At 41.8% G+C, this 26,040-nt stretch overlaps 2 protein-coding genes across 22 annotated transcripts in view; both read left to right on the forward strand.

The window, feature by feature from the left end:
• Positions 1-20,704, forward strand: part of LOC128861185 (spectrin beta chain, non-erythrocytic 5) — a 109,954-nt gene extending 89,250 nt beyond the window's left edge. For 18 of the 21 annotated variants that reach the window (XM_054099131.1, XM_054099124.1, XM_054099132.1 and 15 more), the window contains 17 exons: positions 574-690; positions 766-1,028; positions 1,092-1,221; positions 1,667-1,854; positions 2,011-2,790; positions 2,862-3,453; positions 3,524-4,599; positions 4,659-4,805; positions 4,866-5,244; positions 5,312-5,451; positions 5,527-7,137; positions 7,213-13,093; positions 13,186-13,398; positions 13,461-13,605; positions 13,669-13,806; positions 14,014-14,415; positions 19,788-20,704. In XM_054099131.1, the coding sequence (XP_053955106.1) occupies positions 574-690; positions 766-1,028; positions 1,092-1,221; positions 1,667-1,854; positions 2,011-2,790; positions 2,862-3,453; positions 3,524-4,599; positions 4,659-4,805; positions 4,866-5,244; positions 5,312-5,451; positions 5,527-7,137; positions 7,213-13,093; positions 13,186-13,398; positions 13,461-13,605; positions 13,669-13,806; positions 14,014-14,415; positions 19,788-20,035 (12,450 nt within the window). In that variant the 3' untranslated portion in view covers positions 20,036-20,704. The remainder of the gene's footprint in view (positions 1-573; positions 691-765; positions 1,029-1,091; positions 1,222-1,666; positions 1,855-2,010; positions 2,791-2,861; positions 3,454-3,523; positions 4,600-4,658; positions 4,806-4,865; positions 5,245-5,311; positions 5,452-5,526; positions 7,138-7,212; positions 13,094-13,185; positions 13,399-13,460; positions 13,606-13,668; positions 13,807-14,013; positions 14,416-19,787) is intronic. The other 3 variants (XM_054099119.1, XM_054099138.1, XM_054099139.1) reach the window with 3 other exon arrangements.
• Positions 20,705-22,539: 1,835 nt separating this feature from the next.
• Positions 22,540-23,999, forward strand: LOC128860131 (uncharacterized). Its single transcript, XM_054097406.1, has one exon. The coding sequence runs from the start codon at positions 22,598-22,600 to the stop codon at positions 23,927-23,929; it is 1,332 nt and encodes a 443-aa protein (XP_053953381.1). The 5' UTR covers positions 22,540-22,597; the 3' UTR covers positions 23,930-23,999.
• Positions 24,000-26,040: the final 2,041 nt, after the last annotated feature.

The following is a 26,040-nucleotide window of genomic DNA, read 5'->3' on the forward strand; positions in this document are numbered from 1 at the left end:
GCAGCTGCTGTGGAAGAAATAAATCTGCTTAAAAACCTGAATGAACTCAATGCTATATTCGTGAATACGAATATTTTTAGAAATATCTCGGCTACTGCGCCATTAAACGAATCCAAAGAAGTTTGAAAATCTTTGTGGGCATATTTAAAAATTCTTACACAAAAATAAATAATTTTTTTTATATTAAATAACCAAAAATGCAATTTTGAAAAATGAGGTACATTTACAGAAGCTACATAGAAACACGCTCCATGCTCAGCTGGAGTTCGCGTGAAAATTTCATAAAAACCGGTTCAACAGTTTTGTACTCTATGGAAAACATGCAAACTCATACAGATATGCATCAAGTTTTATGTCGAGTCTACACATTCAAGATGGATAGGTACTTGTAGATGTGTCATCTCCTTTGAAGTGCTGGTGTCGTGTCAAATTAGAATAGGTGCTCACTTTTTCCTCTCAAAAGTACCAAAAATCTTTTCACTGGGTTGAACGCCTTTTTTTATTATTTATAAATAAAATATAAATAAATATTTTTTATTTTATATTTAAAAAGCAAAATATCTCATATTCCAGGTTCGTTTAGAATCAATCGGTGCTGAGGACATCGTCGACGGAAATCCCAGATTAATTTTAGGTTTGATTTGGACCATCATTTTGCGGTTTCAAATACAAGAAATTGAAATTGATGTGGTGAGTTTGCGCCCCGTTTGGTATTATTCATTTATTTCAAAAGTTATATTTAACTCGAATTTTTCTGCCTTCTAGGATGAAGAGAATGAATCATCCGAGAAACGTTCGGCCAAGGATGCGCTGCTATTGTGGTGTCAACGTAAAACGCACGGTTACCCTGGCGTTAATATACAAGATTTCACATCGTCCTGGCGTTCTGGTCTGGGCTTCAATGCGCTTATACATTCACACCGGCCCGATCTTTTTGAGTACAGCACAATTGTCAACTCGAAAAACTCAAATATTGACAATCTGAACCACGCATTCGATTTGGCTGCCTCAGAGCTGGGCATACCAAGGTAAGCATCGATGCATTTATGCCATACCTGGGATGCAATTATTTACATACAATTTGTTTACAGTTTATTGGATGCTGAAGACGTTGACTCTGCGCGTCCCGACGAAAAGTCCATTTTGACATACGTGGCTTCGTACTATCACACATTTGCTCGCATGAAAAATGAGCAAAAGAGCGGTAAACGTATTGCCAATGTAAGTGAAAGAAGAAATCAATACATACTATAGATGAAATATTATATGAAGCGTTCGCCTCACCCGAATCTATTTGCATAGACATTTACTTATACGAGTAGTGGACTGAAACTCTATCCGTTGTTCTATTATGTACGCAACTCAATACTAATGCTACAAACCCAACAATTAAAATGTTTTACGCTCTAATTGTTGCTTCAGTGAGGTTCAATGACTAGCCCATAGAATGGGCATACCTAAGCATAATTGATTTTTACTCACCTTATTGTCTATGGTGAGCAGTCAAACGAAAATGCTTCATAAAATAATTCTTTCTTTTTTTTTTGTTGTTTAATTTATTTTGTACATTTGTACATAATTAAGCACTTTCTTAAGTGTCAAGCCCAGATCGCATTGCTCCGCCAATGATTGAAAGTTTCTTATCATTTCATTGATTTTTTTTCAGATTGTGGGACAGTTGATGGATGCTGACCGCAAAAAAATCTATTACGAGCGCCTCACAACAAATCTCCTAAGCTGGATCAGACTCAAAACGCTGGAATTACAGCAAAGAGATTTTCCCAATTCGTTGGAGGGTATACAGCGTGAATTGCTGGCGTTCAAGGAGTACCGAACAATTGAAAAGCCGCCAAAGTAAGTAACAAAAATAAAAGTATGTATAAATTGCAGTATAACTGAAGTGATCTAACCAAAAAGTGTATAATTGAATCAACATATTTACGTGCATATGAATGTAAGACAGAAAAATCTCCTTAATATTTGATTGTTTTTCATCACTGCCTCGATTAGGTATAAGGAACGCAGTGAAATCGAAGCGCTTTACTTTACCATTAATACGCTGTTAAAAGCTCTAAACCAACCGCCCTACAACCCACAAGAGGGACAATTGGTAAATGATATTGAAAAGGCGTGGCAACTGCTCGAATATGCTGAGCACAATCGTGAGGTTGCACTCCGCGAGGAACTTTTGCGCCAAGAGAAGCTCGAACAACTCAATTACAAATTTGAAAAGAAGTCCGTACTGCGTGAGGGATACCTGAAGGAGATGATTCAAGTGCTATCCGATCCCCGTTACTTGCGGCAAGTGGACGCTACTCTGAAGAAGCACGAAGCCATTTCGGCGGACATATTGGCACGTGTGGAACGTTTTAACGATCTGACCGCTATGGCCAATGAATTGGAGCGTGAAAACTATCATGGCAAAGAGCGTGTGAAGAAACGCGAGACAGAAGTAATGGATAAGTGGCGAAAATTACTGGAACTGCTTGAGAATCAACGTTTGAATTTGTCTCAAATGAGCACACTCATGAATTTGTTACGCGAAATCGCCAGCACAACTGAAGCGGTAAAGGAATTGCAAACACAGTTTGCATCCGAGGATGTTGGCCCGCATTTGTTGGGTGTAGAAGAGCTGCTGCAGGCGCATTCGTTACAGGAACTTCAAGTGAACACATTTGGCGAAACATTGAAACGTTTCAACCGCCAAGCACAACCATACAGAACGTCTGAGCAAAAAGATGCCGCGCTACTTGTGCAGCGTCTCGCTGAGCTGGAAGAGGCTTATGCCATGTGAGTATAACGGAAAATGTCAAACATATCGACCATACCTATTGATAATCGAATTGCTTTTACCTTTGCAGTTTGCTGAAGTTATGTGCAAAGCGACGCGCATGTCTGGAGGAAGCAAGAAACTTTTACCATTTCATGGAAGATTATGACAATGAGGAAGGTTGGCTAGTTGACAAACAACGCATCTGCAAGACGGGTATAACAGCTAAAGACTTGCGCGCGGTACTTTCGCTGCAGCAGAAGCACAAAGCTCTCGAGGATGAAATAAAGGTGCGAAAACCGAAATCGGCGCAAATGTCAGACGCTGCCAAGAAGTTGATTGGCGAAAAACATCCACGTTCGTTAGACATCAAAAGTCGTATTGAGTCTTTGGCAGAGCATTGGAAGGCTTTGGAAGAGTTGGTGGAGCTGCGTCGTCGCCAGCTTGAAGATGCTGCCGAGGCGTATCAATTCTACACTGATGCCAACGAAGCAGAATCGTGGTTAAATGAAAAAATGGCTTTGGTGAAGTCAAATGATTACGGCACCGATGAACCTTCAGCACAGGCGCTTCTACAGCGGCATCGCGATTTGCAGGGCGAATTGAATGCCTACTCTGGTGATATACTTAATTTGAACCAACAGGCCGACAAGCTAATTAAAGCCGGCATCTGTACACTTGAGGTATGTAGGTCGTTTCCTCTGGGAGATATCAGTACTAAAATTGTTGATTATTTGGTTTGTTTGGGTTTAGCTTTCAGCTGCTGAGCCAGAAATGCCCGAAATTGAACAGGAAGAATGGGTTAACGAGACCCGCCTTGTGCCAAAAGAGGTGTGGGAGGATGAGTGGGTAGAGAAGCTGGAACATAAGAAAGTTACGGAAATGAAATTATTGCCACACGTCCGTTCAATGTTTCCATTCGAGGGTCAAGGCATGAAAATGGATAAGAGTGAGGTGATGCTGCTGAAGTCGAAAACCAACGACGATTGGTGGTGTGTACGTAAAGAAAATGGCTTGGAAGGCTTTGTTCCGGCCAATTATGTGCGTGAAATTGATCCTCGCCCGGTGGCGTGCATTGTGCCGAAAGCAGAAAAGGTCAAAACATTGCAGAAGGTGAAAAAGACTATCTTGGTGCGTCAAGTCGTACCAGTCAAGCGTATCAAACCAATTGCAGCGCCTCCAAAACCACTAATCAAGCGACGCGTTTCCTCGAACAGTATTAACGAGAATGCCGATAGTGTAGAGAAGCGGCAAAAACGTATAAACAGCACCTACGATGAATTACAGGATACCGCACAGAAACGTCATGCGCTACTCGAAGACTCTATACATCTTTTCGGGTTTTATCGGGAGTGTGACGATTTTGAGAAATGGATGAAAGAAAAAGAGCGCATAATTAATTCGGACGATGGTGAAGGTGTGGAGAATGCAAAACGAAAGTTCGAAAAATTCCTTACTGACTTATCGGCGGCCTCGAAGCGCATTGAGGAAATCGATGGTGCTGTTGATAACTTCCGCCGCCAAGGGCATTCCCAACTGGACAAAATAATTGCACGTCAACGACAGATACATCAAATCTGGCAACGCCTGAATAACGCAAAAGCGCAACGTGAAAAGAGTTTAGAAGGAGCATCAAGTGTGGATCTCTTCAATCGTACATGTGATGAGGCTAAGGTTTGGATGAACGAGAAGATGATCCAGCTGGATACGGCTGTAATTAGTCCAGATTTGAAGACGGTGCAAGCGTTGCAGCGACGACACCAGAATTTGGAACGTGAGCTAGCGCCTGTGGAGGAGAAAGTGAATCGTGTCAACTATCTGGGAAATTCGTAAGTTCTTTACATATACGAAACCCTCAGCCCTAAATCTAATCTAATTATATTTCCAGAGTAAAGAATGCATATCCTGCGGAACGAAATAATGTAACGGCGCGACAACAGGAGGTGTTGGATATGTGGAAGCAGGTCCATGGCAAAGGCAGTGAGTTGCGGGCGCGCATTGAGAGCGCAGTTGGTCAACAAATTTTCAACAACAGGTATTAGCCATTCTTACTTGTTTTGATTAATTTTTGTTGTTTAACTCCTTTGTCGTTTAGTGCAAAAACGTTGCTCGCGTGGATCGATTCCGTAAAAGATCAGTTGAATGCCGATGAGTCAGCACGTGACGTTGAAACGGCCAACAACCTACTGAAGAAACACAACGATTTAGGCGACGATATCAAGGCTCATGACAATGAATTTGTTGAGGTCATTAATTTAGGAAAGCAACTGTCCGATGGAAAACCAAATATGGAAGAGACCGTAAAAATCATTGATCGTCTAAAGGCCGAACAAGATGCTATACACCGCGGTTGGGTGGAGAAACAGAAATGGTTACAACAATGCGTTGAACTACAAATATTTAATAGAGAAGCAGACAAAATCGATGCAACCACAAAAAGTCATGAAGCTTTTCTCGAATACAATAATTTGGGTGTAAGTTGACGGCTAAATGCACACGAAAATTCCTATAAATAGATTACCTTATTCAATTTCATTCTAGAATTCTCTCGATGAAGTGGAAGCTATACTGAAGAGACATCTTGATTTTGAGAAGAGCCTAATGGCTCAGGATAAAATTCTCAAAGGTTTTTCTGACAATGCCGACAAATTGATTGCCAACGACCACTACGATAAAAAATAGTAACTATACCAACTCTATACATAGAACAAATATTGGTTAACTTTATAAAAATAATTTTTCGTGCATTTTTCCAGCATCGATGATAGACGCAACCAAGTTTTGGGCAAGAGGAAAGCGGTGGAAGATCGTGCCTTTGAGCGCAGGCGTTCACTTCAAGCCTCGAAAGACTACCACAAATTCGCTGCTGAGGCTGACGACCTTGCCGTGTGGTTGAGCGACAAAACCAAGATCGCCGGCGATGAAAGTTATCGTGATCTTACCAACCTGCCACGTAAGCTGCAGAAGCACAAAGCTTTCGAGCGTGAATTAAGAGCAAATGAAGGTCAATTGCGCAACATAAATAAGGACGGAAAGGCACTGATAGCCGCAAATAATCGTGTGACTGCAGTGGAGAGTAGAATGGTCGATTTGAATCAAAAGTGGAAAGACTTATTATTGCTCTCAGAAGATAAGGGACGCAAGTTGGAGCAAGCCGTGTCACAGCGTGAACACAACCGTGCTATTGATGATGCTAAACAGAAAGTGGCCGAATTAGATGCTGCCTTGAAAAGTAGGGACGTTGGTAGCGATTTACGTAGCTGTAAGGATTTGATCAACAAACATCAGTTACTCGAGTCCGAGATAACGGTATGGGAGCATAAGATCGTCGAACTGGTTAGTACTGGAGACGAGATGGCCCATGAAGGTCATTTTAATGCAGTCCATATCAAAGACGAAACAAAGGATGTTCAAAATCGCTTTAAATTATTGCGCGGACCAGTACAGAAGCGTCGTGAAGAACTTGAAGAGAGCTTGAACTACCACAAATTCGTCTTTGAATTGGACGCCGAATTCCAGTGGATCAATGATCACATGCCAGCAGCTAAGTCTAAGGAATTAGGACAAAATCTGCACCAAGCACAGACTCTTTCGAAGAAACATAAAAAACTCGAAGCCGAAATTAAAGGGCATCAGCCCATGATCAACAAAGCTTTGCAATCAGGACAAAGGCTGATTGCACAAAGTCACCCTGAAAAAGAGAACGTAAAGGCATTGTGTGCAAAGTTAGAAGATGCCTGGGCAGACTTAGAGAGTAACTCAAGTGATCGCGGTAAGAAGCTGGAGATGTCACTGAAGGCGCAGCAGTACTTGTCCGACGCCGGGGAGATTGAATCATGGTTGGGTGAGAGAAGCAATGCACTGCGCTCCACTGAGTATGGGCGCGATCGCGATTCAGCCGCTAAATTGCTGACCAAACACAAGACAATCGAACTGGAGCTGGACACGTACTCTGGTATTGTTACCGAAATGGGGCACAATTGTGCCGCCATGGTAGCCGCCGGACATCCGGACAGTAAAATTCTTACTGCGAAACAACAACTTATCGACAAAATGTTAAAGTCACTGCATAAGTTAGCTTCACAACGCCAAATGCGTCTAATGGAGAGCCTCTATATGCACGAATACTTCTTGGAATCCGATGAGGTAGAGCAATGGATTAGGGAGCAAGAACAAGCAGCATCATCCGAGGACTATGGACAAGACTATGAACATCTTCAGCTGCTTCAAAACAAGTTTGACGACCTAAAACATCGTGTTGAAATAGGTTCTGATCGTGTGAACCAGTGTGAAGTATTGGCCAAGAAACTTATCGACACCGAGAGTCCATACGCTACAGATGTTGAGAAGCGCCAGGAACAACTAAGGTGAGTAAAAATTTAGTATAATGCATATGTATGTGAATAAATAAATTATCCAACTATGCTTATATTTCGTTGTAGGGAATCTTGGGATAATCTGCTGAAATTACTAAATCAACGGGAGCAAAAGTTGCATGCTGCGGGTGAAATTCATCGTTTCCATCGCGATGTTGCCGAGGCACTTTTCCGTATTCAAGACAAAAATGCAGCACTCTCCTCGGAGCTGGGCAAAGACTTGAACTCAGCTTTGGCACTTTTACGAAAGCATGAAGGTTTCGAAAATGACCTCGTCGCTTTGGAAGCGCAACTACAGGTTTTGGTTGAAGATTCTGTTCGTCTTCAAGCAAAATATCCCTCGAACGCTGCTGCCATAGCTCAACAACAAGACAAGGTTGTGGCAGCTTGGAATGATTTGAAAGAGCGCTCAGGAGCTCGCAGCGATCGATTAGCCGCTAGTTCGGATCTACAATCCTTCTTAACAGATGTGCGTGACATTATGTCTTGGTCGTCCAATCTACGTGCTGCTCTCCAGGCTGAAGAGCATGTCAGCGATGCTGCTGGTGCTACAGCGTTGAAGATTCAGCATGATGCTATATATGGTGAAATTGAGGCACGAGAAGATAAATTCCGTTACTTGAATGAATTGAGCGATTCTATGGTGCAAACTGGCCATTATGCTGCCGCAGAAGTAGAGGAAAAGTGCGCCGCTATGTTGGACGAACGTCAGAAGTTGCATGCGGCGTGGAACAAGAAGAAGATAATGTTGGAGCAGAAAATTGATTTGTTCTGTTTCTTACGCGATGCGAAGCAGATCGACAATCTTTCTAGTTCCCAACAGGCAGCGCTCAGCAGTTCCGATTTTGGTCAAACCGTCGAAGACGTTCAGAACCAGATAAAGAAGCACGATGAATTCGAACGTCTCATTCAGACGCAGGAAGAAAAAGTGGCCTTGTTGCAGGAGCATGGCCGCAAACTTATTGAGCAACGCCATTACGATAGCGCAAATATTCAAACCATCCTACAAGGTGTTTTAGCGCGCCGACAAAAAGTAAAAGACCTTTGCGCAGTACGTCGATACAAATTGGAAGACGCGCTCTTGTACGCCCAATTCGTACGTGATTGCGCCGAAGCTGAATCGTGGATAAATGAAAAGGAGAAGAAACTTGAAGCTGATGCAGCCAGTTACGCTGAAGTGTCCAATCTAGATGAGAAGATAAAGAAACTCCAAAAACACCAGGCCTTCCAAGCCGAAGTTGCTGCCAATCAAGGTCGAATACAAGAAATACAGGAAACTGGCATGATTCTTTTGACGAAACAACACGAATCTTCGCTGGAAATCAAACAAGCAGTGGAACGAGTCGTGGTCGCCTGGAAGAACCTACTCGAGGAGTTGGACAACCGGGGACGAGGTCTCGAAGAAGCTCAAGACATATTGGAGTTCAATAATCAGCTAGACAAGATTTCCGCCTGGATTCGGGACAAAGAAATGATGATTCAAGCTAGTGACACCGGTCGGGATTTGGAGCACTGCAATGCTCTGGAACGCAAATTGGATGATGTAGATTCAGATATGCGGGTCGATGATCAACGAGTGAAGCACATCAATAACTTAGCTGATAAGCTTATTAGTCAAGGTGAAGTACCAGCAGAAACTAAGCGTATTGATAAACGACGTCGCGACTTTAACAGCAAATGGCGTGACCTCCAAGGAGCACTAAGCGCCTATAGGGCTCTTCTTGGCGAAGCCAATGAAATTCACGTTTTCAACCGCGATGTCGACGATACAGCAGATCGTATTGCCGAAAAAGCACTGGCCATGAGTTCCGATGATACTGGTCGAGATTTAGCAGCCGTTGAAACTCTTATTCGTCGAGAGGATGCACTGGAGCGCGATATGTCGGCGGTGAAACAGAAGATCGGCGAGCACGAACTAGTTGCGCAGACTCTACTGAAGCGTTATCCCGATCGTGTCAAAGACATTGAGCAGAAAATTGACGAGCTGCGTACATCATGGCAAAATCTACAAGATTTATCAATTAAACGACGCGCTATTCTCAATGATGCTTATCTGGTGCATAAATTCGTATCTGACATAAAGGAGTTGGAGCTCTGGGTGAACGATATGATAAAGAAAATGAAAGCCGCACAAGCGCCGATGACAATAAGCGATTGCGAGACGCAATTAGAGTTACACCAAGAACGCAAAGTGGAAATTGACGGACGCGATAAGGCATTTAATGACTTAAAGGCACATGGAGAAACACTCAGCGGTATGAAGAAACCAGCAAACGTCAAACAGTACTTGACGATACTTGAGGATTTACATAGCACATTGCACGAGGCATGGAATGAACGAGCCAGAGATTTGACCGAAGCACATCAACTGCATTTGTTCAAGGCTCAGGTGGAGCAAGTGGAAATCTGGTTGGCTAACAAAGAAGCCTTCCTAAACAATGATGACCTAGGTGATTCATATCCCGCCGTGGAACGTCTGATTAAAAAGCACGACGCATTTGAAAAATTGTTGGACTCAGACAACGTAACGGAACTGCAGAAGTTCGCCAAAAGCATTTTGGAGGGTGAGCCGAAAGATGCAGATGTCATAACAGAGAAATTGAATTATGTGCTGCGACGAAAAGAGAAGCTAAACGGGTTGGCACGGGAACGTAAGCAAAAGCTGATACAATCACTACAACTGCACGAGTTTCTCCGTAGCTTATACGAAATCGATCGTTGGCTGGTGCAAAAGATGCAAGTTGCGCTAGACGAAAACTACCGCGAACCGAACAATTTGCAAAGCAAAATACAGAAGCACACCACATTCGACAGTGAATTGTTGACAAATGCATCGCGTGTTAACGACGTAATAAATGAAGGGGAACGCCTCATCAAGGACGAACACTTTGCGAAGGAGGAAATAGCCCAGCAGCTGAAGATGCTTGAAAGTGATTGGAACAAACTGAAAGCAGCATCTAAAGAAAAAAAAGAAAAACTCAATCAAGCGTACGAAGCGCAAGCATTCAATCGCAGCCTGGACGAGTTCAATAACTGGATGGACGAAGTTGAGTCGCATTTGTCGAGTGAAGATTACGGCAAAGATTTGGCCACAGTAAATCATTTAATTAAGAAACATGAGCGCCTTGAAGCCGATGTAGCCCACCATAACGACCTGGCTGATCAAATCAAACAAACCGATGAAAAATTCTTCCAAGCCGATCATTTCCTTAAAGAGGAAATTCACGAGCGCGCTATGGCAACAATCAAGCGCTATCGTACAATGCATGAACCCATTACTATACGCCGCGAAAATCTCGAAGATTCTTTGAGTCTTCAACAATTTCTTCGAGATGCTGAAGATGAACTGCAATGGTTAACCGAAAAGGAGGCAATAGCCAATTCTCAAGATTTGGGCAGTAGCCTAATAGCTGTGCAAGTACTTCAAAAGAAACATCAGGGACTTGAGGCTGAGATTATCTCTCAAGAACCACTAATTAAGGCGCTGATACAGCGTGGGCAACAGATGATACGCGACGACCATTTCGCTAGTGAACAGGTGCAATACAAATGCGACTTGCTACAAAAGAAACTAGTAAATCTTCGAGACGTCGCCAGTATACGCAGATTGCGACTTTTGGATGCGGTGGAGAGTCAAATGTTTTATGTGGAGGCGAACGAAGCAGAAGCATGGATACGCGAAAAACGACCAATACTTGCTTCCAGCGACTACGGTCGTGATGAGACCTCAGTGCAATCACATCAAAAGAAGCTCGAAGTTTTGCAACGTGAGCTGATCGCGTTTAAGAGTTCGATAGAGAAGGTCAACAAACTTGCCACCGGCCTTGTTGAACGTAATCACTTCGATAGTGATAATATCTCCACAAAGAATGATACAGTGACTAAACAATACGAAGAATTGTTGCGATTGGCTAAAGACCGTGAAGTGCGTTTAACCGAATGCAAGAAATTGTTCGAGTACTTGCGTGAGGTGGAAGATTTGCATGAATGGATTGGAGATCAGATGGCAGTCACCGCGTCCGAGGATTATGGAGAGGACGTTGAGCATGTTGAACAATTAATTTTGGCGTTCGAGTCTTTCGTATCTAATCTAAATGCTAACGAAGGACGCGTCCAAGCTTGTTTAGAGCATGGTGATGAACTTATAAAAGAAAACAATCCTTACCGTAATTCAATTAAAACCAAACGCGGTGAGACCAAACAGTTATGGGAAGAGCTGAAGGATCTAGTCAATGCACGTCAGGATGCACTGGCTGGTGCAAAGCAAGTACATGTCTACGATCGCGTGGCCGATGAAACGATTTCCTTGATCAACGAGAAGGAGGCTTCACTTATATCTGAGGATTACGGGCAGGATTTGGAGAGCATCCAAGCTTTGAGCCGCAAACACTCAGTTTTTGAAGGCGAACTTGTCGCAATCAAGGAACAGGTGGATACAGTGCTTATTGAGGCAACAAAATTAGGAGAAATCTATCCCGACGCAAGGGAGCACATCGAAGTGAAACGCGATGAGACTGTGGAGGCATGGACCGACCTGATGGAGAAGACGAATGCACGCAAAGAAAAATTGCAACAGGCAGAGCATTTACAGTCCTACTTTGATGAGTATCGCGACTTAATTGCCTGGATCAACGAAATGCTGGCTAAGATTACAGCGCCAGATCTGGCGACAACAGTTGCGGGCGCAGAATCGCTGTTGGCAAGTGTGAAAGAACACCACGCTGAAATACATGCGCGAGATGAGACCTTCGCTAACTTCACTGCAAATGGGAAGAAATTAATTAACGAAAAGCATTTCCTGGCGCATGAAATTGAAGAGAAGATTCAGGTACTGCAGCAACGACACGAACTTTTGAAAAATACGCTGCAACAACGCAAAGAAATTTACGAACTTAACTTGGATACACAAATCTTTCTTAAGGACGCAGAGATCCTCGAGAACTGGATAATAAGTCGCGAGCCCCTATTAAAAGATGCCAAGCTGGGTGATTCGATACCACAAGTTGAAGACTTATTGCGCCGTCATCAAGATTTCGAAAAGACCGTCGCCGCGCAGGAGGAGAAGTTCCAAGCCATCAAGCGCATTACATTGCTCGAACAGCGATTCCGCAAACAAGTCGAAAGCGAGAAATTAGCAAAACAGAAAGAGAAAGAACGCTTGGAGAAGGAGCGTCTAGAGATGCTGAAGCAGAAAGAATTGCAACGACTCAACGATGAGCGAAGACGCGCCGAAAAGCAATTAGAAAACCGCCAAAATGCTGCTGCACAAGAAAAGACACCTATCTTCTCGACGCCCATGGTCACTGTGAACACCAACAATGCACCACAATCACCGGCCGTTTCTGTCACATCGCCATTGCGTTCACCCTTCGACGAGGATCAGTATTCATTGCAGAAAAGCAGCTCCAGTGGCATGTTCGGTGATCGCTTACGTCGCGGCTCGGACACAAATGTGAAGCGTGCCGAAAGTATGAAGGTACAACAGAAGCCACCAAAGCGCACACCATCATTCACCACACGTCGTCGTGCTCAATCGTTCCGCAAGAATCAGAAAGGTGAAGGATTCGATCTACCACCTGTCGAAATACAGGGAATGCTGGAACGTAAACATGGCTTGCAATCGGGTGGTAAGAAGGCACCAGTGAGATCCTGGAAACAATTCCATACAGTGCTGTGTGGCCAACTCTTGTGCTTCTTCAAGGATGAAAATGATTTCCTACAACAGAAAACAGCGAATGCACCAGTCAATATTCTCGGCGCCAAATGTGAGCGTGCCGAAGACTACACCAAGAAGAAGTACGTATTCAGGTTGAAGTTGCCCGATGGATCCGAATTCCTGTTCGAAGCGCCGTCATTGGAAATAATGAACGACTGGGTGCGTAAGATATCTTTCCATGCTAGTCTGCCACCAAATCTACAACTGCTGAGTTACGACGAATCAATGAAGGTACGTATACACATGCATACATATACATATACAACTGTGTGTAAGATCGGAAACGCAGATACTACTATATTCATATGTTTTTGTATTTACAGCAACAGTCGAACAGTTTCCCAGATATTAAAATTGCCAGTAGTCAGATAGAATCGCCGGTAAGCTCGCGAACATCGTCACCGGACTCGCAAAGACGTGCCATCTCACGCAACGACTCGATCAACAGCGGCATGTCGGCAAGCTCCGCGACGCCACAAATGAATTTCCTGCAAAAACAAATGCAACAGCAGCAGTTGCAACAACAGCAACAAAGGGTAAGCGCTACTATTTTGCGGATGAATAAAACAGTTTAATCTTAATTTGGAAAATGTTCCAGCAGACATCACCATCCTCACCTACGGCATCATATGGTTTTGAGCAGAAGCCACCAATACCACCCAGAGGTGCACCACCACCAGTGCCACACCGTCAAAGTACCGAGAATCTAGTAGTACTGAGAAATCGCAACAACTCCAGCAATGGTAACATTTTGCTGTAACTTTTAATTGTGCATTATATTCCTGTAATAAATCGTATTTGAACAGATTTGAGTGAAGCTAATTACGGCGGCAGCTCTTCGCGATTGCAATCCTCTACTTTACCCGCAGGCATTTCCGGCTTCCAAAACGGTTCAAATGACGACAATGTTGTGCTTAAACGCAATAGTGAGGCCAGACAATCAGGTACATGCGAAATGTAGATTTGAATTGATTTCCTGTCCCAAAACACGTTCCCTTCTGTTAAACACAAACCCCCGTGTCCTTGTACATATCAAGAGATATGAATAAAGTCCATAGTTGTTAGAATATTAGCTTTCATTTAAAGTATGTGTAAACCAAATCATTCATATGTTCATTCTTGATCAATCCACCCCAACAAACGTAAATTAGAAAATCCTCCACCTTTGCCTACAACTATGCCACCTGTGGGAAGTACCCATTCGCACCATCCGCAAATTCAACAGCGTATAAATGCTTTAAACGCGGCAGCAATGCAGCATCCGCATCACCACCACCAGCAGCAGCAGCAGCAGCAACAACAACAACCGGAACTGCACTCGTCACAAGGCAACTACATGCGCACTCAACAGCACCTAATATCGCGCACACCCGTTGCAAGTGGACGCATGGACCCCTCGCGCAAGTTCATAGAGGTGGAGTCGAGCGGTATCGGCAGTCCGCCGACCGTTAAGGCCGCCAAGCGCACTATACACACGACAATTTCGACCAGCTCGAATTCGAGTGGCGGTAGTAACAGCAACACCAACGTTAACAACAATAACAACAACAATGGTAAACACATGTTACATACGAACAACACTGGGTCGCCAACAACGGCCACATCAACAACAACAACAACATCATCTACGACGACTAGTCGCACTGTGTGGCATTTTACTACCGATAACAACTCCATAAATAATCCAAGTTACATGGGCTTGAGCAATAACGATGGAACCGGTTAGCCATAACCTACCCATTATTCATACACCTGCACTTAAACCCGCTATGCCTGCTTACACATTTAACTGCATCTTAATTAGTTAGATAACGCAAAGATATTTGGTTACTTGCCGCTATTTTTGACTTTATAGATTCTACATATTTTATTTTTACTTTGTATGTCATTTATACTAACATTTTCAATCGCAAAGGTAACCGATACAAGAAGACAAATTCGAATATGGAATAATTTCTTACATAGTTTCCCAACTTCGCACTAATTTTCTTACAAGCTTGGGAACTGTTATGAAAATTTAAAAATTTTAATGAACTACTACAATTTTGCTGTATAAAATATCAAGTTTCGACATTTTTTTGTCCATATGTATAGATAGAGCTTGTCTACTATAGATATATAATATATACGCACTGTTGTCCAACCCTTCTTGTCTGTGTAAATTCAGTTCATTGGGTAGTTCTTGATTTTGTCGTGCATGTGGGGAGAGGATATGGCGTATCCGACGTATCCTTTTCTATGAGAAGCTTTCTCATGGCAAAATTATACTCTGGTTTTATGTTCATAGTAAAGATCGAACTCCACAATGTGTGAAGCCAACATTGAATGGTATAAGACTAAAAGTAGGAGATAGCGCCAAATATTTGGATCTAATTCACGACAAGAAACTAAATTGGAACATGACTGTGGAGCACAGAATAAGAAAAGTGCTGTAGCTCTATTCTAATGCAAACGACAATAGGACGCCATTATCAGACCTATCCTACTTTACGGAACTATAATCTGGTGGTCAGCTCTCGATAAGACTATGATTAGGCTTCAGAAGGTTCAACGTTATATAAGTATGTATCAGTAGCACTCTTGGAACTACACCCTCTGATACTCAGAATACTCTTTTCTTCCTACCTCCCCGAGAATTGGTTGGTAAACGGAATGCAGGTAACATTGCTGTTCGGCTTACCGCAACTAATAGCGAGCTTTATGTGTTGGACACTCGTCTGGATCCAACTAATCCTGACTAGATAATTTTTGTTTGGATGAACCATATTTTAGTAGGTTATTTAGTACTGTCAAAGAATTCTAGCTAGACGTGAAAAGATTGATAATATACCTGGTCGTAAAAACTGCTAGCGGCACTTTACTGATGGCTCAAAGCTTGACTATAAAGTTGGTTTCGGTGGCTACTGTAAGAAGTCAAAAATTTGCTTTTGGGCTCGTCTACCTAATCACTGTAGCGTATTTCAGACTGAAATTCTCGCCATTAATGAGGTTAAGCAAAAATGTAGGTACCTTTAGAGAAATCTTTATTCGTTCTGATAGCCAAGTGGCGATTAAATCTCCTGGTGAGGTTGTCATTAATTCCATCATTGCTCGCAAATGCCGGACGTCTCTTAACTAGTTGGCGGAATATTTCGGTATCCACTTGATATGGATACTAGAGCATAGTGACATACCAGGGAATTGTAAGGCAGACAAATTAGCGAGAGAGTGCACTACCACTCGCCTCTCTCTTGGTATGGCAATTGTAGGTGTACCCCTCTCGACCTACAAAATGCGTGGTGCAAGTAGCAGTGTCACTTCAGTCAACACGAGATGGGTTGATAATCTGGCTACAATGGGACTTCTGGCGCTCAAAGGCGCTCAAAAATTTAATGTACCTCATTTCGACTATTGCAGAAGCTGCAAGAATGAAGAGGAGGAAGAGTCTAGCAGACGTCTTCTCTGTCATTGTTCTGCGTGGCATCCTAGTGGCATAAATGATACTTTGGTTCATCGTTCTTGAATTATACTGATAACCTTAGGGATGGGATCACAATGGATCGGCAACGGTCTAAGTGAGTTGGTTTAGAGCCCGACTGCCACTTCTACCTACTTAAGGATCGAACTCAGGATTTTCTGTCGGTGTGCCACTCAGACCACCGCACATACCGGTATTTAGATAATCTAGGTGGCCAAAACTATTTTAACGTTTTTTATAGTCTTAAATACTTTTATTCATCATCATTTAGACAATGGACTTTGTTTATTGAACTATTATATTATTAACCCTTAAATGACCGTGGTATCTTTAAAGATACAACCATTTTGTACTAGAATAAATAGAAAATGAATTTTTTTTTGGGTATTTATAGGTTAAATTATATAAAATAGAAATCATTATTAATGTTTTAATTATTTATTATCAAATGCCAAGTTTCACAGAAGGTGTCAAATAAAATACATTATGGAACAAAACAGGTCTGGAAGATATTTGAATCACAATCAGTATCACTTTCTTGTTTTTGTTTAAACTGTCACTGCTGCGAGCCATCGCATCCCCATTTACAAATAAGTTTCAGGGACAATCTTTCTTGTTCTTTAAGGGCTGAAAGAACTACTTCCAAATAAGTTAATAAGCGTTTCACTGTAACATCGACCAAGGGCTGTAAATCACATTCGGCACTAGTGCATGTAATTCTGATAGATTCAGTAGGCGGATACAATTCATTTTTTGCTTTTTGAATAAGTGTGTAGCAGGGAAAAATTTTTTTGCATGTGTTCCTTATAACTTCGTACTGAGCACTTGTTAGATCAGCATCAATCATCATTTTCAATGCTTGCATTGGTGATAAAGAGTGGATTTCTTTTTTCCTAGTGTTTGAAAATACCTTTTTGCATTATATCGCGCGTATCGGAGAGTTTTGAATGTCTTTTAATACTTTAGAAGCATCTCTCTTTCCACTTTTGATTAACTCTACTGAAGCAGCATGCTCAAGTTTTTGTCCTTTACTGTAGATCTGAGTTCTGCAGTTTTGCGTCTTTTAGATCTTTCACCTGAGTCACTGAAATGTTTCTGAGGACGGCCACATCGTTTCGGTATTGCTGCAACAGTTAATTCAAAACCTCCTTCCAACCAACACTTGTACTTTGATGGGAAAACATCTTCATTTTTATGTACTTGTAGCCACTTTTTCTTGATTTGTGGTTTAAAATGTGAAAAATTGTGCTTAGGAGCTGATATCTGTTCGTCAGAGTATTTTTCACTTGACAAAAGCTCCTGTTGTAAACGGTTTAATTTTTCGTCCAAATTTGGTAAATTCTGAGCTTGCATGCGGTCGAATAGGTATTTTCGAGTCACAATTCGAACCCCTGAAGTGCCTTGGGAACCTTAAACAAAGCAAAAAATAACAAGTATAGAAAACGCTTTTAAAAAAACTGTTCCATGATACTTTTGAAATTCCACAATTAATTAATCTGCGGTTTTCTGCGGTTAATGCTACTTTATTCTACATCCCAAAGCATATGTACACAATCCGAAAAAAAATTCAAGCTTGGACGGACTCGGAAGTATAACTTTCAGCTTAACAAATAAAAAAATATGTGTAAAAAATGCACTATTTCTCCTTGTACGGAATTCAATAAATTACGTTATTAATGAACAAAATCTATAAAATATTTATTAAATTTGGAAAAAACATACCTGAAGCTTCAATTTCCATCATTAAAACGAGACATATAACTTTAAATAAGTTAATTTTACTTTTTTGAAGATCTGTTGCTTGCCGAACGCCGATCGAGATATGTGTAGTGTGATAAGCAATGAACTTTTGACTGCCAATACGCCGGTAGCGCACGCGACGAAAAAGCGCGAGAGGGGGTGGAGTGAATACTCTATTGTGTTATCTTTCTATTTTATTCATTATTAAAATCAATTAATACATTTTACAAAATTGACTTTTGGCCGCCTAGATTATCAAAATACCGGTATGTGCACTGGATCACTTAAATATTCGTCGTGCTGAAGTAGAAGGTGGCACAAAATAAATCGTCCATTTTTGTTTTTGAATAACATTTTTACGAAACAAAAGGAATGGAAATCTGTATTTTGATCTTTGTGCGCTCCATAGTGTCCAAGGGTTAAATATAATTGGCGTGCGACGCCATTTGCAGAAAGTATAAATCTGTAGGCTGATTAATTTTGCGCCACTATTCGGCTACGGTGGCCCGTAAATAAAACAAAATAAAAATAAATGAAAAAACATATTTTGAATGATGGGAAGCTTTATTTTTACCTCTAAGCGCGCCATTGCTTGTCTATTTATACTCATAGACTCCAGCTGTCCACTAGTGACCTAGTGTCAAATATGATTGACGTACGACGCCATTTGCATTAAGAAATAACATCAGACACTGAAACAATCACTGTCTGTTCCAATTATAAATCTTTTTTCAAAATACAGGAAAAATGCGCCGTTCACATTTTGCTCTTTTCCACTCCAACTTGGACACTACTTTATATACATATATATATATATATAATTGGCGCGTACACCCCTTTTGTTTGGCCGAGCTCCTCCTCCTATTTGTGGTGTGCGTCTTAATGTTGTTCCACTAATGGAGGGACCTACAGTTTCAAGCCGACTCCGAACGGCAGATATTTTTATGAGGAGCTTTTTCATGGCAGAAATACACTCGGAGGTTTGCCATTGCCTGCCGAGGGGCGACCGCTATTAGACAATTTTTTTTATTAATTTTGCTTTCACCGAGATTCGAACCAACTTTCTCTCTGTGAATTCCGAATGGAATCACGCACCATCCCATTCGGCTACTACTTTTTACTGATAGAATTAAAATAAGATAACCTCAAAATTTGAGTATTTCGGGTTGGTTCTTGCTTCCTTAAAAAATAATTGTTCGATTCATTCTAAAGCTAAAATTTTTTTAAATTGCACATATTTTAAGATTAGTAACCGTTTTTTCGAAAGCATTTTAGGTTAGAAATATAATTATTGTAAAATCTAAGTTTTTGTATATTAGTTAATTTTCAAAAATGTATTCGCTGTCAATTCGCTACGCATGTGCGAGTATACTACTTCTCTGTTGTTGTTTATTGCATGTCTTATACATTTGTAATTAAGGACCAGCACTTAAGTCGGTGAAACTTAGCCGTTCTTATCTACGCAACAGTCTTCAAAGTAAATATGGTTTTGGTTAAAGTTAACTATTAATTAATATGCTAATTATCTGGTAGCCGTAGTGACTCGAAAAGGCTGCGCATCCTTTTCTGCATTTCCTTGTCTACTTTCTCTTGGCTTTTAATGCATGCGCTATTATTTGATTTATCCGTATTTGCTTGTTTTATCTTATTAACCGATTCGAACTACAAAATGGAATATGCAACTTTCAGTGTATTAATTTCAGTTTCGATTCACGTTTATTTTCTTAGGTTGGGGCACATCACGTTTCGATGGCAATCGTCCAGTCTCTCTGCAGCCAGACTCTATAAGTTTCTCCCGCGTGTCTGCGGAAAGTTCCAGCGAAAGTGAAGCTCAGTCCATTTCTTCCGCATCTGGTGTGAAGGGAAGCAAAAGCAAAGAGGAGCGCCGCAGTGGCATGTTCCGAATATTTGGCCGCAAAGGTGGCGACAAAGAAAAAGAAAAGGAGAAACGCCGCTCAAGCCAAACACCACAATAGTTGGACGAAATTTCTATTTGAAAAGTTGCAATACGATGCAAATTATCAAAACGAACGAACGTTGCAAAAATTAAATGACGAAATGATACGCAAATGTACCAATTTGAAGCGTAATTTACGAGCGAGCGAAATTTACAACCGGCATTGATTTGCAATAGAAAAACATGTTTAGAATATGGCTGAGCCAGCCAAATTGCCGGTGTAGAGAAGAAAATTTATTTATTTTATTACTATTAACTTTTATGAAAAAATATTCACGTTGTTATTTTATATATAAATATATATATACATACATGCATGCCTACTTACATATTTTCTAATTAATAAAACCTATTAAGTCAGCAAGTTTTCTATTCTTTTATTAAAAGTATGCAAAAAGCAAAAACAAAAAAATATGAGATATGTAGTTGAAATAAGTGCTTATAAACTTTGTCGTATTGTACACTTGTTGCGTACTTTGGCTTCCCACTAAGAAAATAAAGCAATTTCCGAAAACTAAAAATTGTGAAAAATGTTAAGTATAAATTACATTTAAATGTTTTGCTTGTAAAAGTTTAATTATTTGATTTAAGCCACTTAAATGTCGATTATTTATGTTTGAAACAATATATATCTGAAAACGTACTGTAATTACAATCAAACAACGAGTTTTTATTAAAACCAAAGCCGGGGAAAGCATTGGAAGACACAATCAATTTTCGTTAAATACGATTTCCAAAAAGTAACAGGTGTCTCATTAACCTTTCGCCTATTTTGAATCGCAAAATTCGTTATTGTTTTAGTGGAAATAATTGTCCGAATGAGTCGGCAATACAAAGGTTGGTGAAAAATTTGTTCGAGGATAGAAAAGGGCTGGCAGACCAAAGACCAAAACCTGGACGTTATGTATCGCACAATATTGCAGAACAACCTTCAGCATCGATATCTCGACAATTAGGCATTCACGAATCGACTGTTTGGCGGCTGTTACCTGTAGACGTGCTCTTGATGGACCTCTAAATGATGTCATTTTTCACATATAACCGGTAAAAGCCGTATTTTGAAGAAAAATAATGAAACCAGAAAGAATCTGAACTTTTACATGTTTTTTAATTAACACATAAACATATAAACGCATTTTTTGAAAGACCCTTTATTTACACTGAGGCTCAGAGGCTCGCCGCCCTCAATACTTACAACAATATAGCGACCCTGTTACTCTTTTCATGGCTGATTAACTGCCGCAATATTGCAGGAATCGCTTCGCGCCGGACGTGTCGTTCGAAAATATGGAAATGACTGCCTTTCATTTCAACTTAATTTTGGGCTAAAAACAATAAATAAGCAATAAAAAAACTTCAAAGTAAATAAAAACTTAATTTTCCTCTTCCATTAACAATCCGCGTGAAGATTAGAATGGGGGAATTTTATTTCTCAAAGATCAATGGTTTCGTTGCTTGTGTGGCACGTAGCGCCGTCTTGTTAAAAATAAACGTTGTCCAGATCAACACCATCCAATTCCGGCCATAAAAAATCGTTAATCATCACTCGATAGCGCAATCCATTCACAAATAACACCTGTTATTGGAAAACCCTTCATATATATAAATGGCGCTTACACCCTTTTGGGGTGTTTGGCCGAGCTTCTCCTCCTTTTCGAGTACGGCGCTACAATTTAAAGCCGACTCCGAACGGTAGATATGAGGAGCTTTTTCATGGCAGAAATACACTCGGAGGTTTGCCATTGCCTGCCGATGGGCGACCGCTATTAGAAAAAAATGTTTCTTCATTTTGGCCTTTCACCGAGATTCGAACCTACGTTCCCTCTGTGAAATCCTTTTACGCACCAACCCATTCAACCACGGCAGCCGCCAGTTCTGCTATATGGCATGGAAAAACGGACCATAAAACTCTCCGACATGAATAGCCTGGAAGCTTTTGAAATGTGGCTTCTCCGGAGATTGCTCAAGATAGCATGCACCGACCACGTTTCTAATGAAGAACAGCTGCGAAGAGTTCACAGCGACAGACAACTAATCAAGTGCGTCAAACGAAGAAAAACTTTATATTTGGACCATATTCTACGAAACCCGAAATATGAACAGTTGCAACTCATATTGCAGGGCAAGATTGAAGAAAGAAGAGGTGTCGGGCGTAAGCAGTTTTCTTGGTTGAGAAACCAAGAGCTAAGAAACAGGCCCATCTAATAAGATAGAGCTTACCGGAAATGATAAACCCACATGTGCATGTATATACAGTTTTCCACTACTTATACATTTAAAACAAACTATGATTTCCGGTGCGCTGCTCTACATCTTTCACCGCCTACCCCCGGTTGATCCATCGGGCTGTTAAATTGTTGCATTTAATTAACAATGTTGCGACTCGAAAGTCAATATTTAAAGAGAGATCTTTAGAAACTTGCCACTTAAATGTAAATTTGCGCTTAATGCATCTCAGATCGCATTTCCCCGCGATAAGAAAGCGCATTTATTTACACTTGGCGGAGGTATTTAACGGCAGCTACCAGCAGTTTTCGAAGGTATTCTATTTACGGTTAACAAAGAGGTATTTCGCCCGGCAATGGATGTACTGCTGCTTTTATTAGTCAAACTGGTGTTCCTGCATCAAGTGCTGGCACAAGGCAACAATGGGTTGGAAAGAGATAAACAAGAATTGGGCAATAATTCAACTCTGCTTCAGCGGGATTGGATGCCTAAGGATACAGTGGATAGCAGGCAACCTAGCAGTGCCAACAAAGGACAGAGTGGCGCAAGTGAACTAGAGAATATATTGTGGCGAGCGGTCGACAACAACGAATGGCCATTGGCGCTATATCTTATGAATGAATTCACGGCTAACACAAAAAATGGAACAGTGCATTACATTGCCTACAAAGTGTTGTGGCGGAAATTGAAAGCGAATAAGTTGCACTACGACCCCAAAAATATTATAGATTTGTATTTGGCTATGAAGAATGTAACCCTCTCTCAACATGATATTTGCCGCTCAGAACAATTTAGCTCACTTGGGCTAGAAATTCGTGCATATCTCATCGAGCGAAGTGCACAATTATTTGAGGTGCCATTGCATCCCGTCAATTATAACGCTACAAATTCCATCTGTAATAACGAAACCAGTTACCCAGTGGTACGCCAAGTTCTCAGCCAATTGGAGCGATTGGATGAAGATATTTTCGATGAAATTTTGAACGTGGCATTTGACGCTGTGGAATTATTAGAAAGCAATAGGAGTGTTGCAGCGGCACTCAATTGCTTGGGTTTGAACGCCAACCAACGTTTAGTAACACATTTGGCTTTTTTGAATAGGAACAAAGACTTTCACTCGCTACTCTACAATGATGTTCAACAACTTCTAACCGAATGCGATATGGGCAAGTTGCCACCAAAGTATTTGGAGCAAATCAGTATTTTCCTGCCGGCATCTATGGTGGCGCTGCAAAATGCCAGCGCTGTTTGTATTCGCAACACTACGGGAAATTTCGCTTATCTAAGCGAATGCGCACAAACTACCTTGATGTGCACGTATTCCAGTGCCTATAAGTATCGCTCAGTCTTCGAAGTGGAGCGCCTGCTGGGCAACAAGTATACATTCCATAGTACGTTTTGGAAACGTTTCATCAAATTGGAGACCAACTATCCAAATGGCAATGGCTCTGTGCCGGCATTTATTAAAAACGTGTACAGCTCAGCACCGCCAAGTGTATGGCAAGTATTATTCGTGGGCAATAACGTCGCTCTTGTGGACCCCAATATGCGTCAATATTTGTGTGGCGGCAATCAGACAATGTGGAGCCAATCGGAGCAGCATGCGTACACACGTCGGGCGGAGGACTTTCAGCTGTATCAAAACGAATGCCTATGGCTGATAGAGGACTGCAGTTATTTGATCTGAATTATGACGAAAAAAAGTTGATTTTATGAAGTTTAATGAAATAAATATTTTGCATACCACAATTACGATAATTAGACTGTTGCAGTTGCACAAAAATGCATGGGCGGAGAGGATGGTTTCACCATATTTGGGTACAGGGAATCGAACTGCATACAATCGAGTTTTCATACATAGTCTTGTTTTTTTTTTTTAACTTTGCACCCAAGGGAAATTGTTCAGGTATTATATCCTATTATAGCATTACAACTATTTTATAGGGGGTTTCTAACTTTTATCTGGTAGGATTTTTCGACAAAATTTCTTTAGCAAAGTTATTTACAAGAACGGCCAAGTTGCACTCGGTGAATTCCGCGAAGGCGGCCCAATCAGCTTTATTAAAATTAACGTAGGATCGGTGAATCGCGGAAACAAGGTCGGCATGGGTAAATGGTCTGATAGCATAGGTCGCAAGGTTATGCTATTGATCACACCAGCGCTAGTAATTGTTAGGTCAGACGAGCCGCTGCAGTTACTCACTGTCCTGGGCGTCGTCTTTCACTGATCTGAATCGTCTATCTGATCTGCCAGTAGCCATTCCCCACAAACTTTTAGCAGGCTTTAATGTCAGAGGTCGTGGTGCGCATTAAAATCATCTACAACTATTCGGTTGTTATTTTTGTTGTTGTTGTATCAGTAATACAAGCCCTGTTAGTGTAGTGTATATCACCGATCGTCTTCATCTAACTCATCTAAAGGTAGGCCCAGGAAACATGCTGTTTCGATAGGTTGGGTCCAGAGAGAGAGAGGGGTGTTAGATGAGTGGGTTTTGAGGAGTATATGAAAAGATGGTTAGTGTCGTGCGTGCGGGGTGCCTTCACATGCAGGACATTTGTTTGGTTTGTCCGGGTCAATTCTGAATAAGTAGGAGTTTAACCTGCTATAGTATCCAGAATGTAAGTGTGCCAATGTTACGCGGGTCTCAACGGGAAGCTGGAGCTCTTCATCTGCTGTAAGTGGTGGTTGGACTCCGATTACGGCATTCGGTGGTCGGGAGCTTAGGAAGGTGGTGACGGTCTCCCGATGAATGTCATTTATTGTCTGTCTAAACACTGTCCGTTCCAATAGATGTCTGTTCGTTTTGTCCTGGATCTCGTACAACCAATCGGTTTTCATTTCTGATGAGCACACCAATTTCAGGGTGATATCCAACAGGGCAGCAGGTAACAGGCGGAATGTAAATGTAAAAATTCGAACTCGGCATCGCCTGGCCCGACTGATATTCTTTGACATTGTAAAGTGCTGTCCCTGCGGTCGATGCCTTCATCGAAAACACGACACTGCACAGTCTGGTGGACTATAAACGCTAGGCATCCACCACTGTGTCGCTCGCATTATTTTCGGTGCACTTTGTAGCCCTCTCTGATCAGGGCAAAACTAATGTGCAGTTTTTTCACTTGGTCCGCAGCTTTTACCATGCCACGTCGATGCATAAAATCGATTATCTCGTCAATCTTACTCAAGAGTCCGTTGCAGTTCAGTTGTAGGAGCTTAAAACTTCTCGCGATGAGAGTCGTGATTCGGGGTGTGAGGGACGCGTGGAGTTGTCTACGGTGGCCTGGCCGTACATCGTATTGTTGTGGCCTGGTGGGGGTAGTCGGCCGCGCCACAGTGGACGCTTGCAAGTGCAGAGCTCTACAGCAGGGGGCAACGAAGTCACGTATTCAAGCTCGAATGGTGTGCAAGCCAGAGCATCTCGGAAAGTGGCACCAGCCATTGCAACTTTCATTTGACTGATGTCAAGGTCCGAGCTCCTCTGGTGTGACACACGTAATAGACTGTGTGGGGGACCAAGCGCTGCTGGTTGGCCCTAGCACGTGGATTGGATCGGGAAGTTAGAGGAGGTTGGGGTTCAGAACGAGGGAGCGCCGTTGCTCGAGTGAGCTCGGTAGAACCGTGGATGTCCTATTTGTGGTGCTGGTTGGTTCCGCCAACACATTGCGTAAGGGTGCAGAGGGTGCAAAATCTCGGGAGCAACATGTGGCCACATACCGTGCGAACCACTCCCTGTATGTCTTAAAGCCTGAGCAGGTCTTAAGGTGGCAGTACCACCTATTGCACTGGTTGCATCTAAC

Source organism: Anastrepha ludens, chromosome 4, assembly GCF_028408465.1.
Source record: "Anastrepha ludens isolate Willacy chromosome 4, idAnaLude1.1, whole genome shotgun sequence".
Classification (NCBI taxonomy): domain Eukaryota; kingdom Metazoa; phylum Arthropoda; class Insecta; order Diptera; family Tephritidae; genus Anastrepha; species Anastrepha ludens.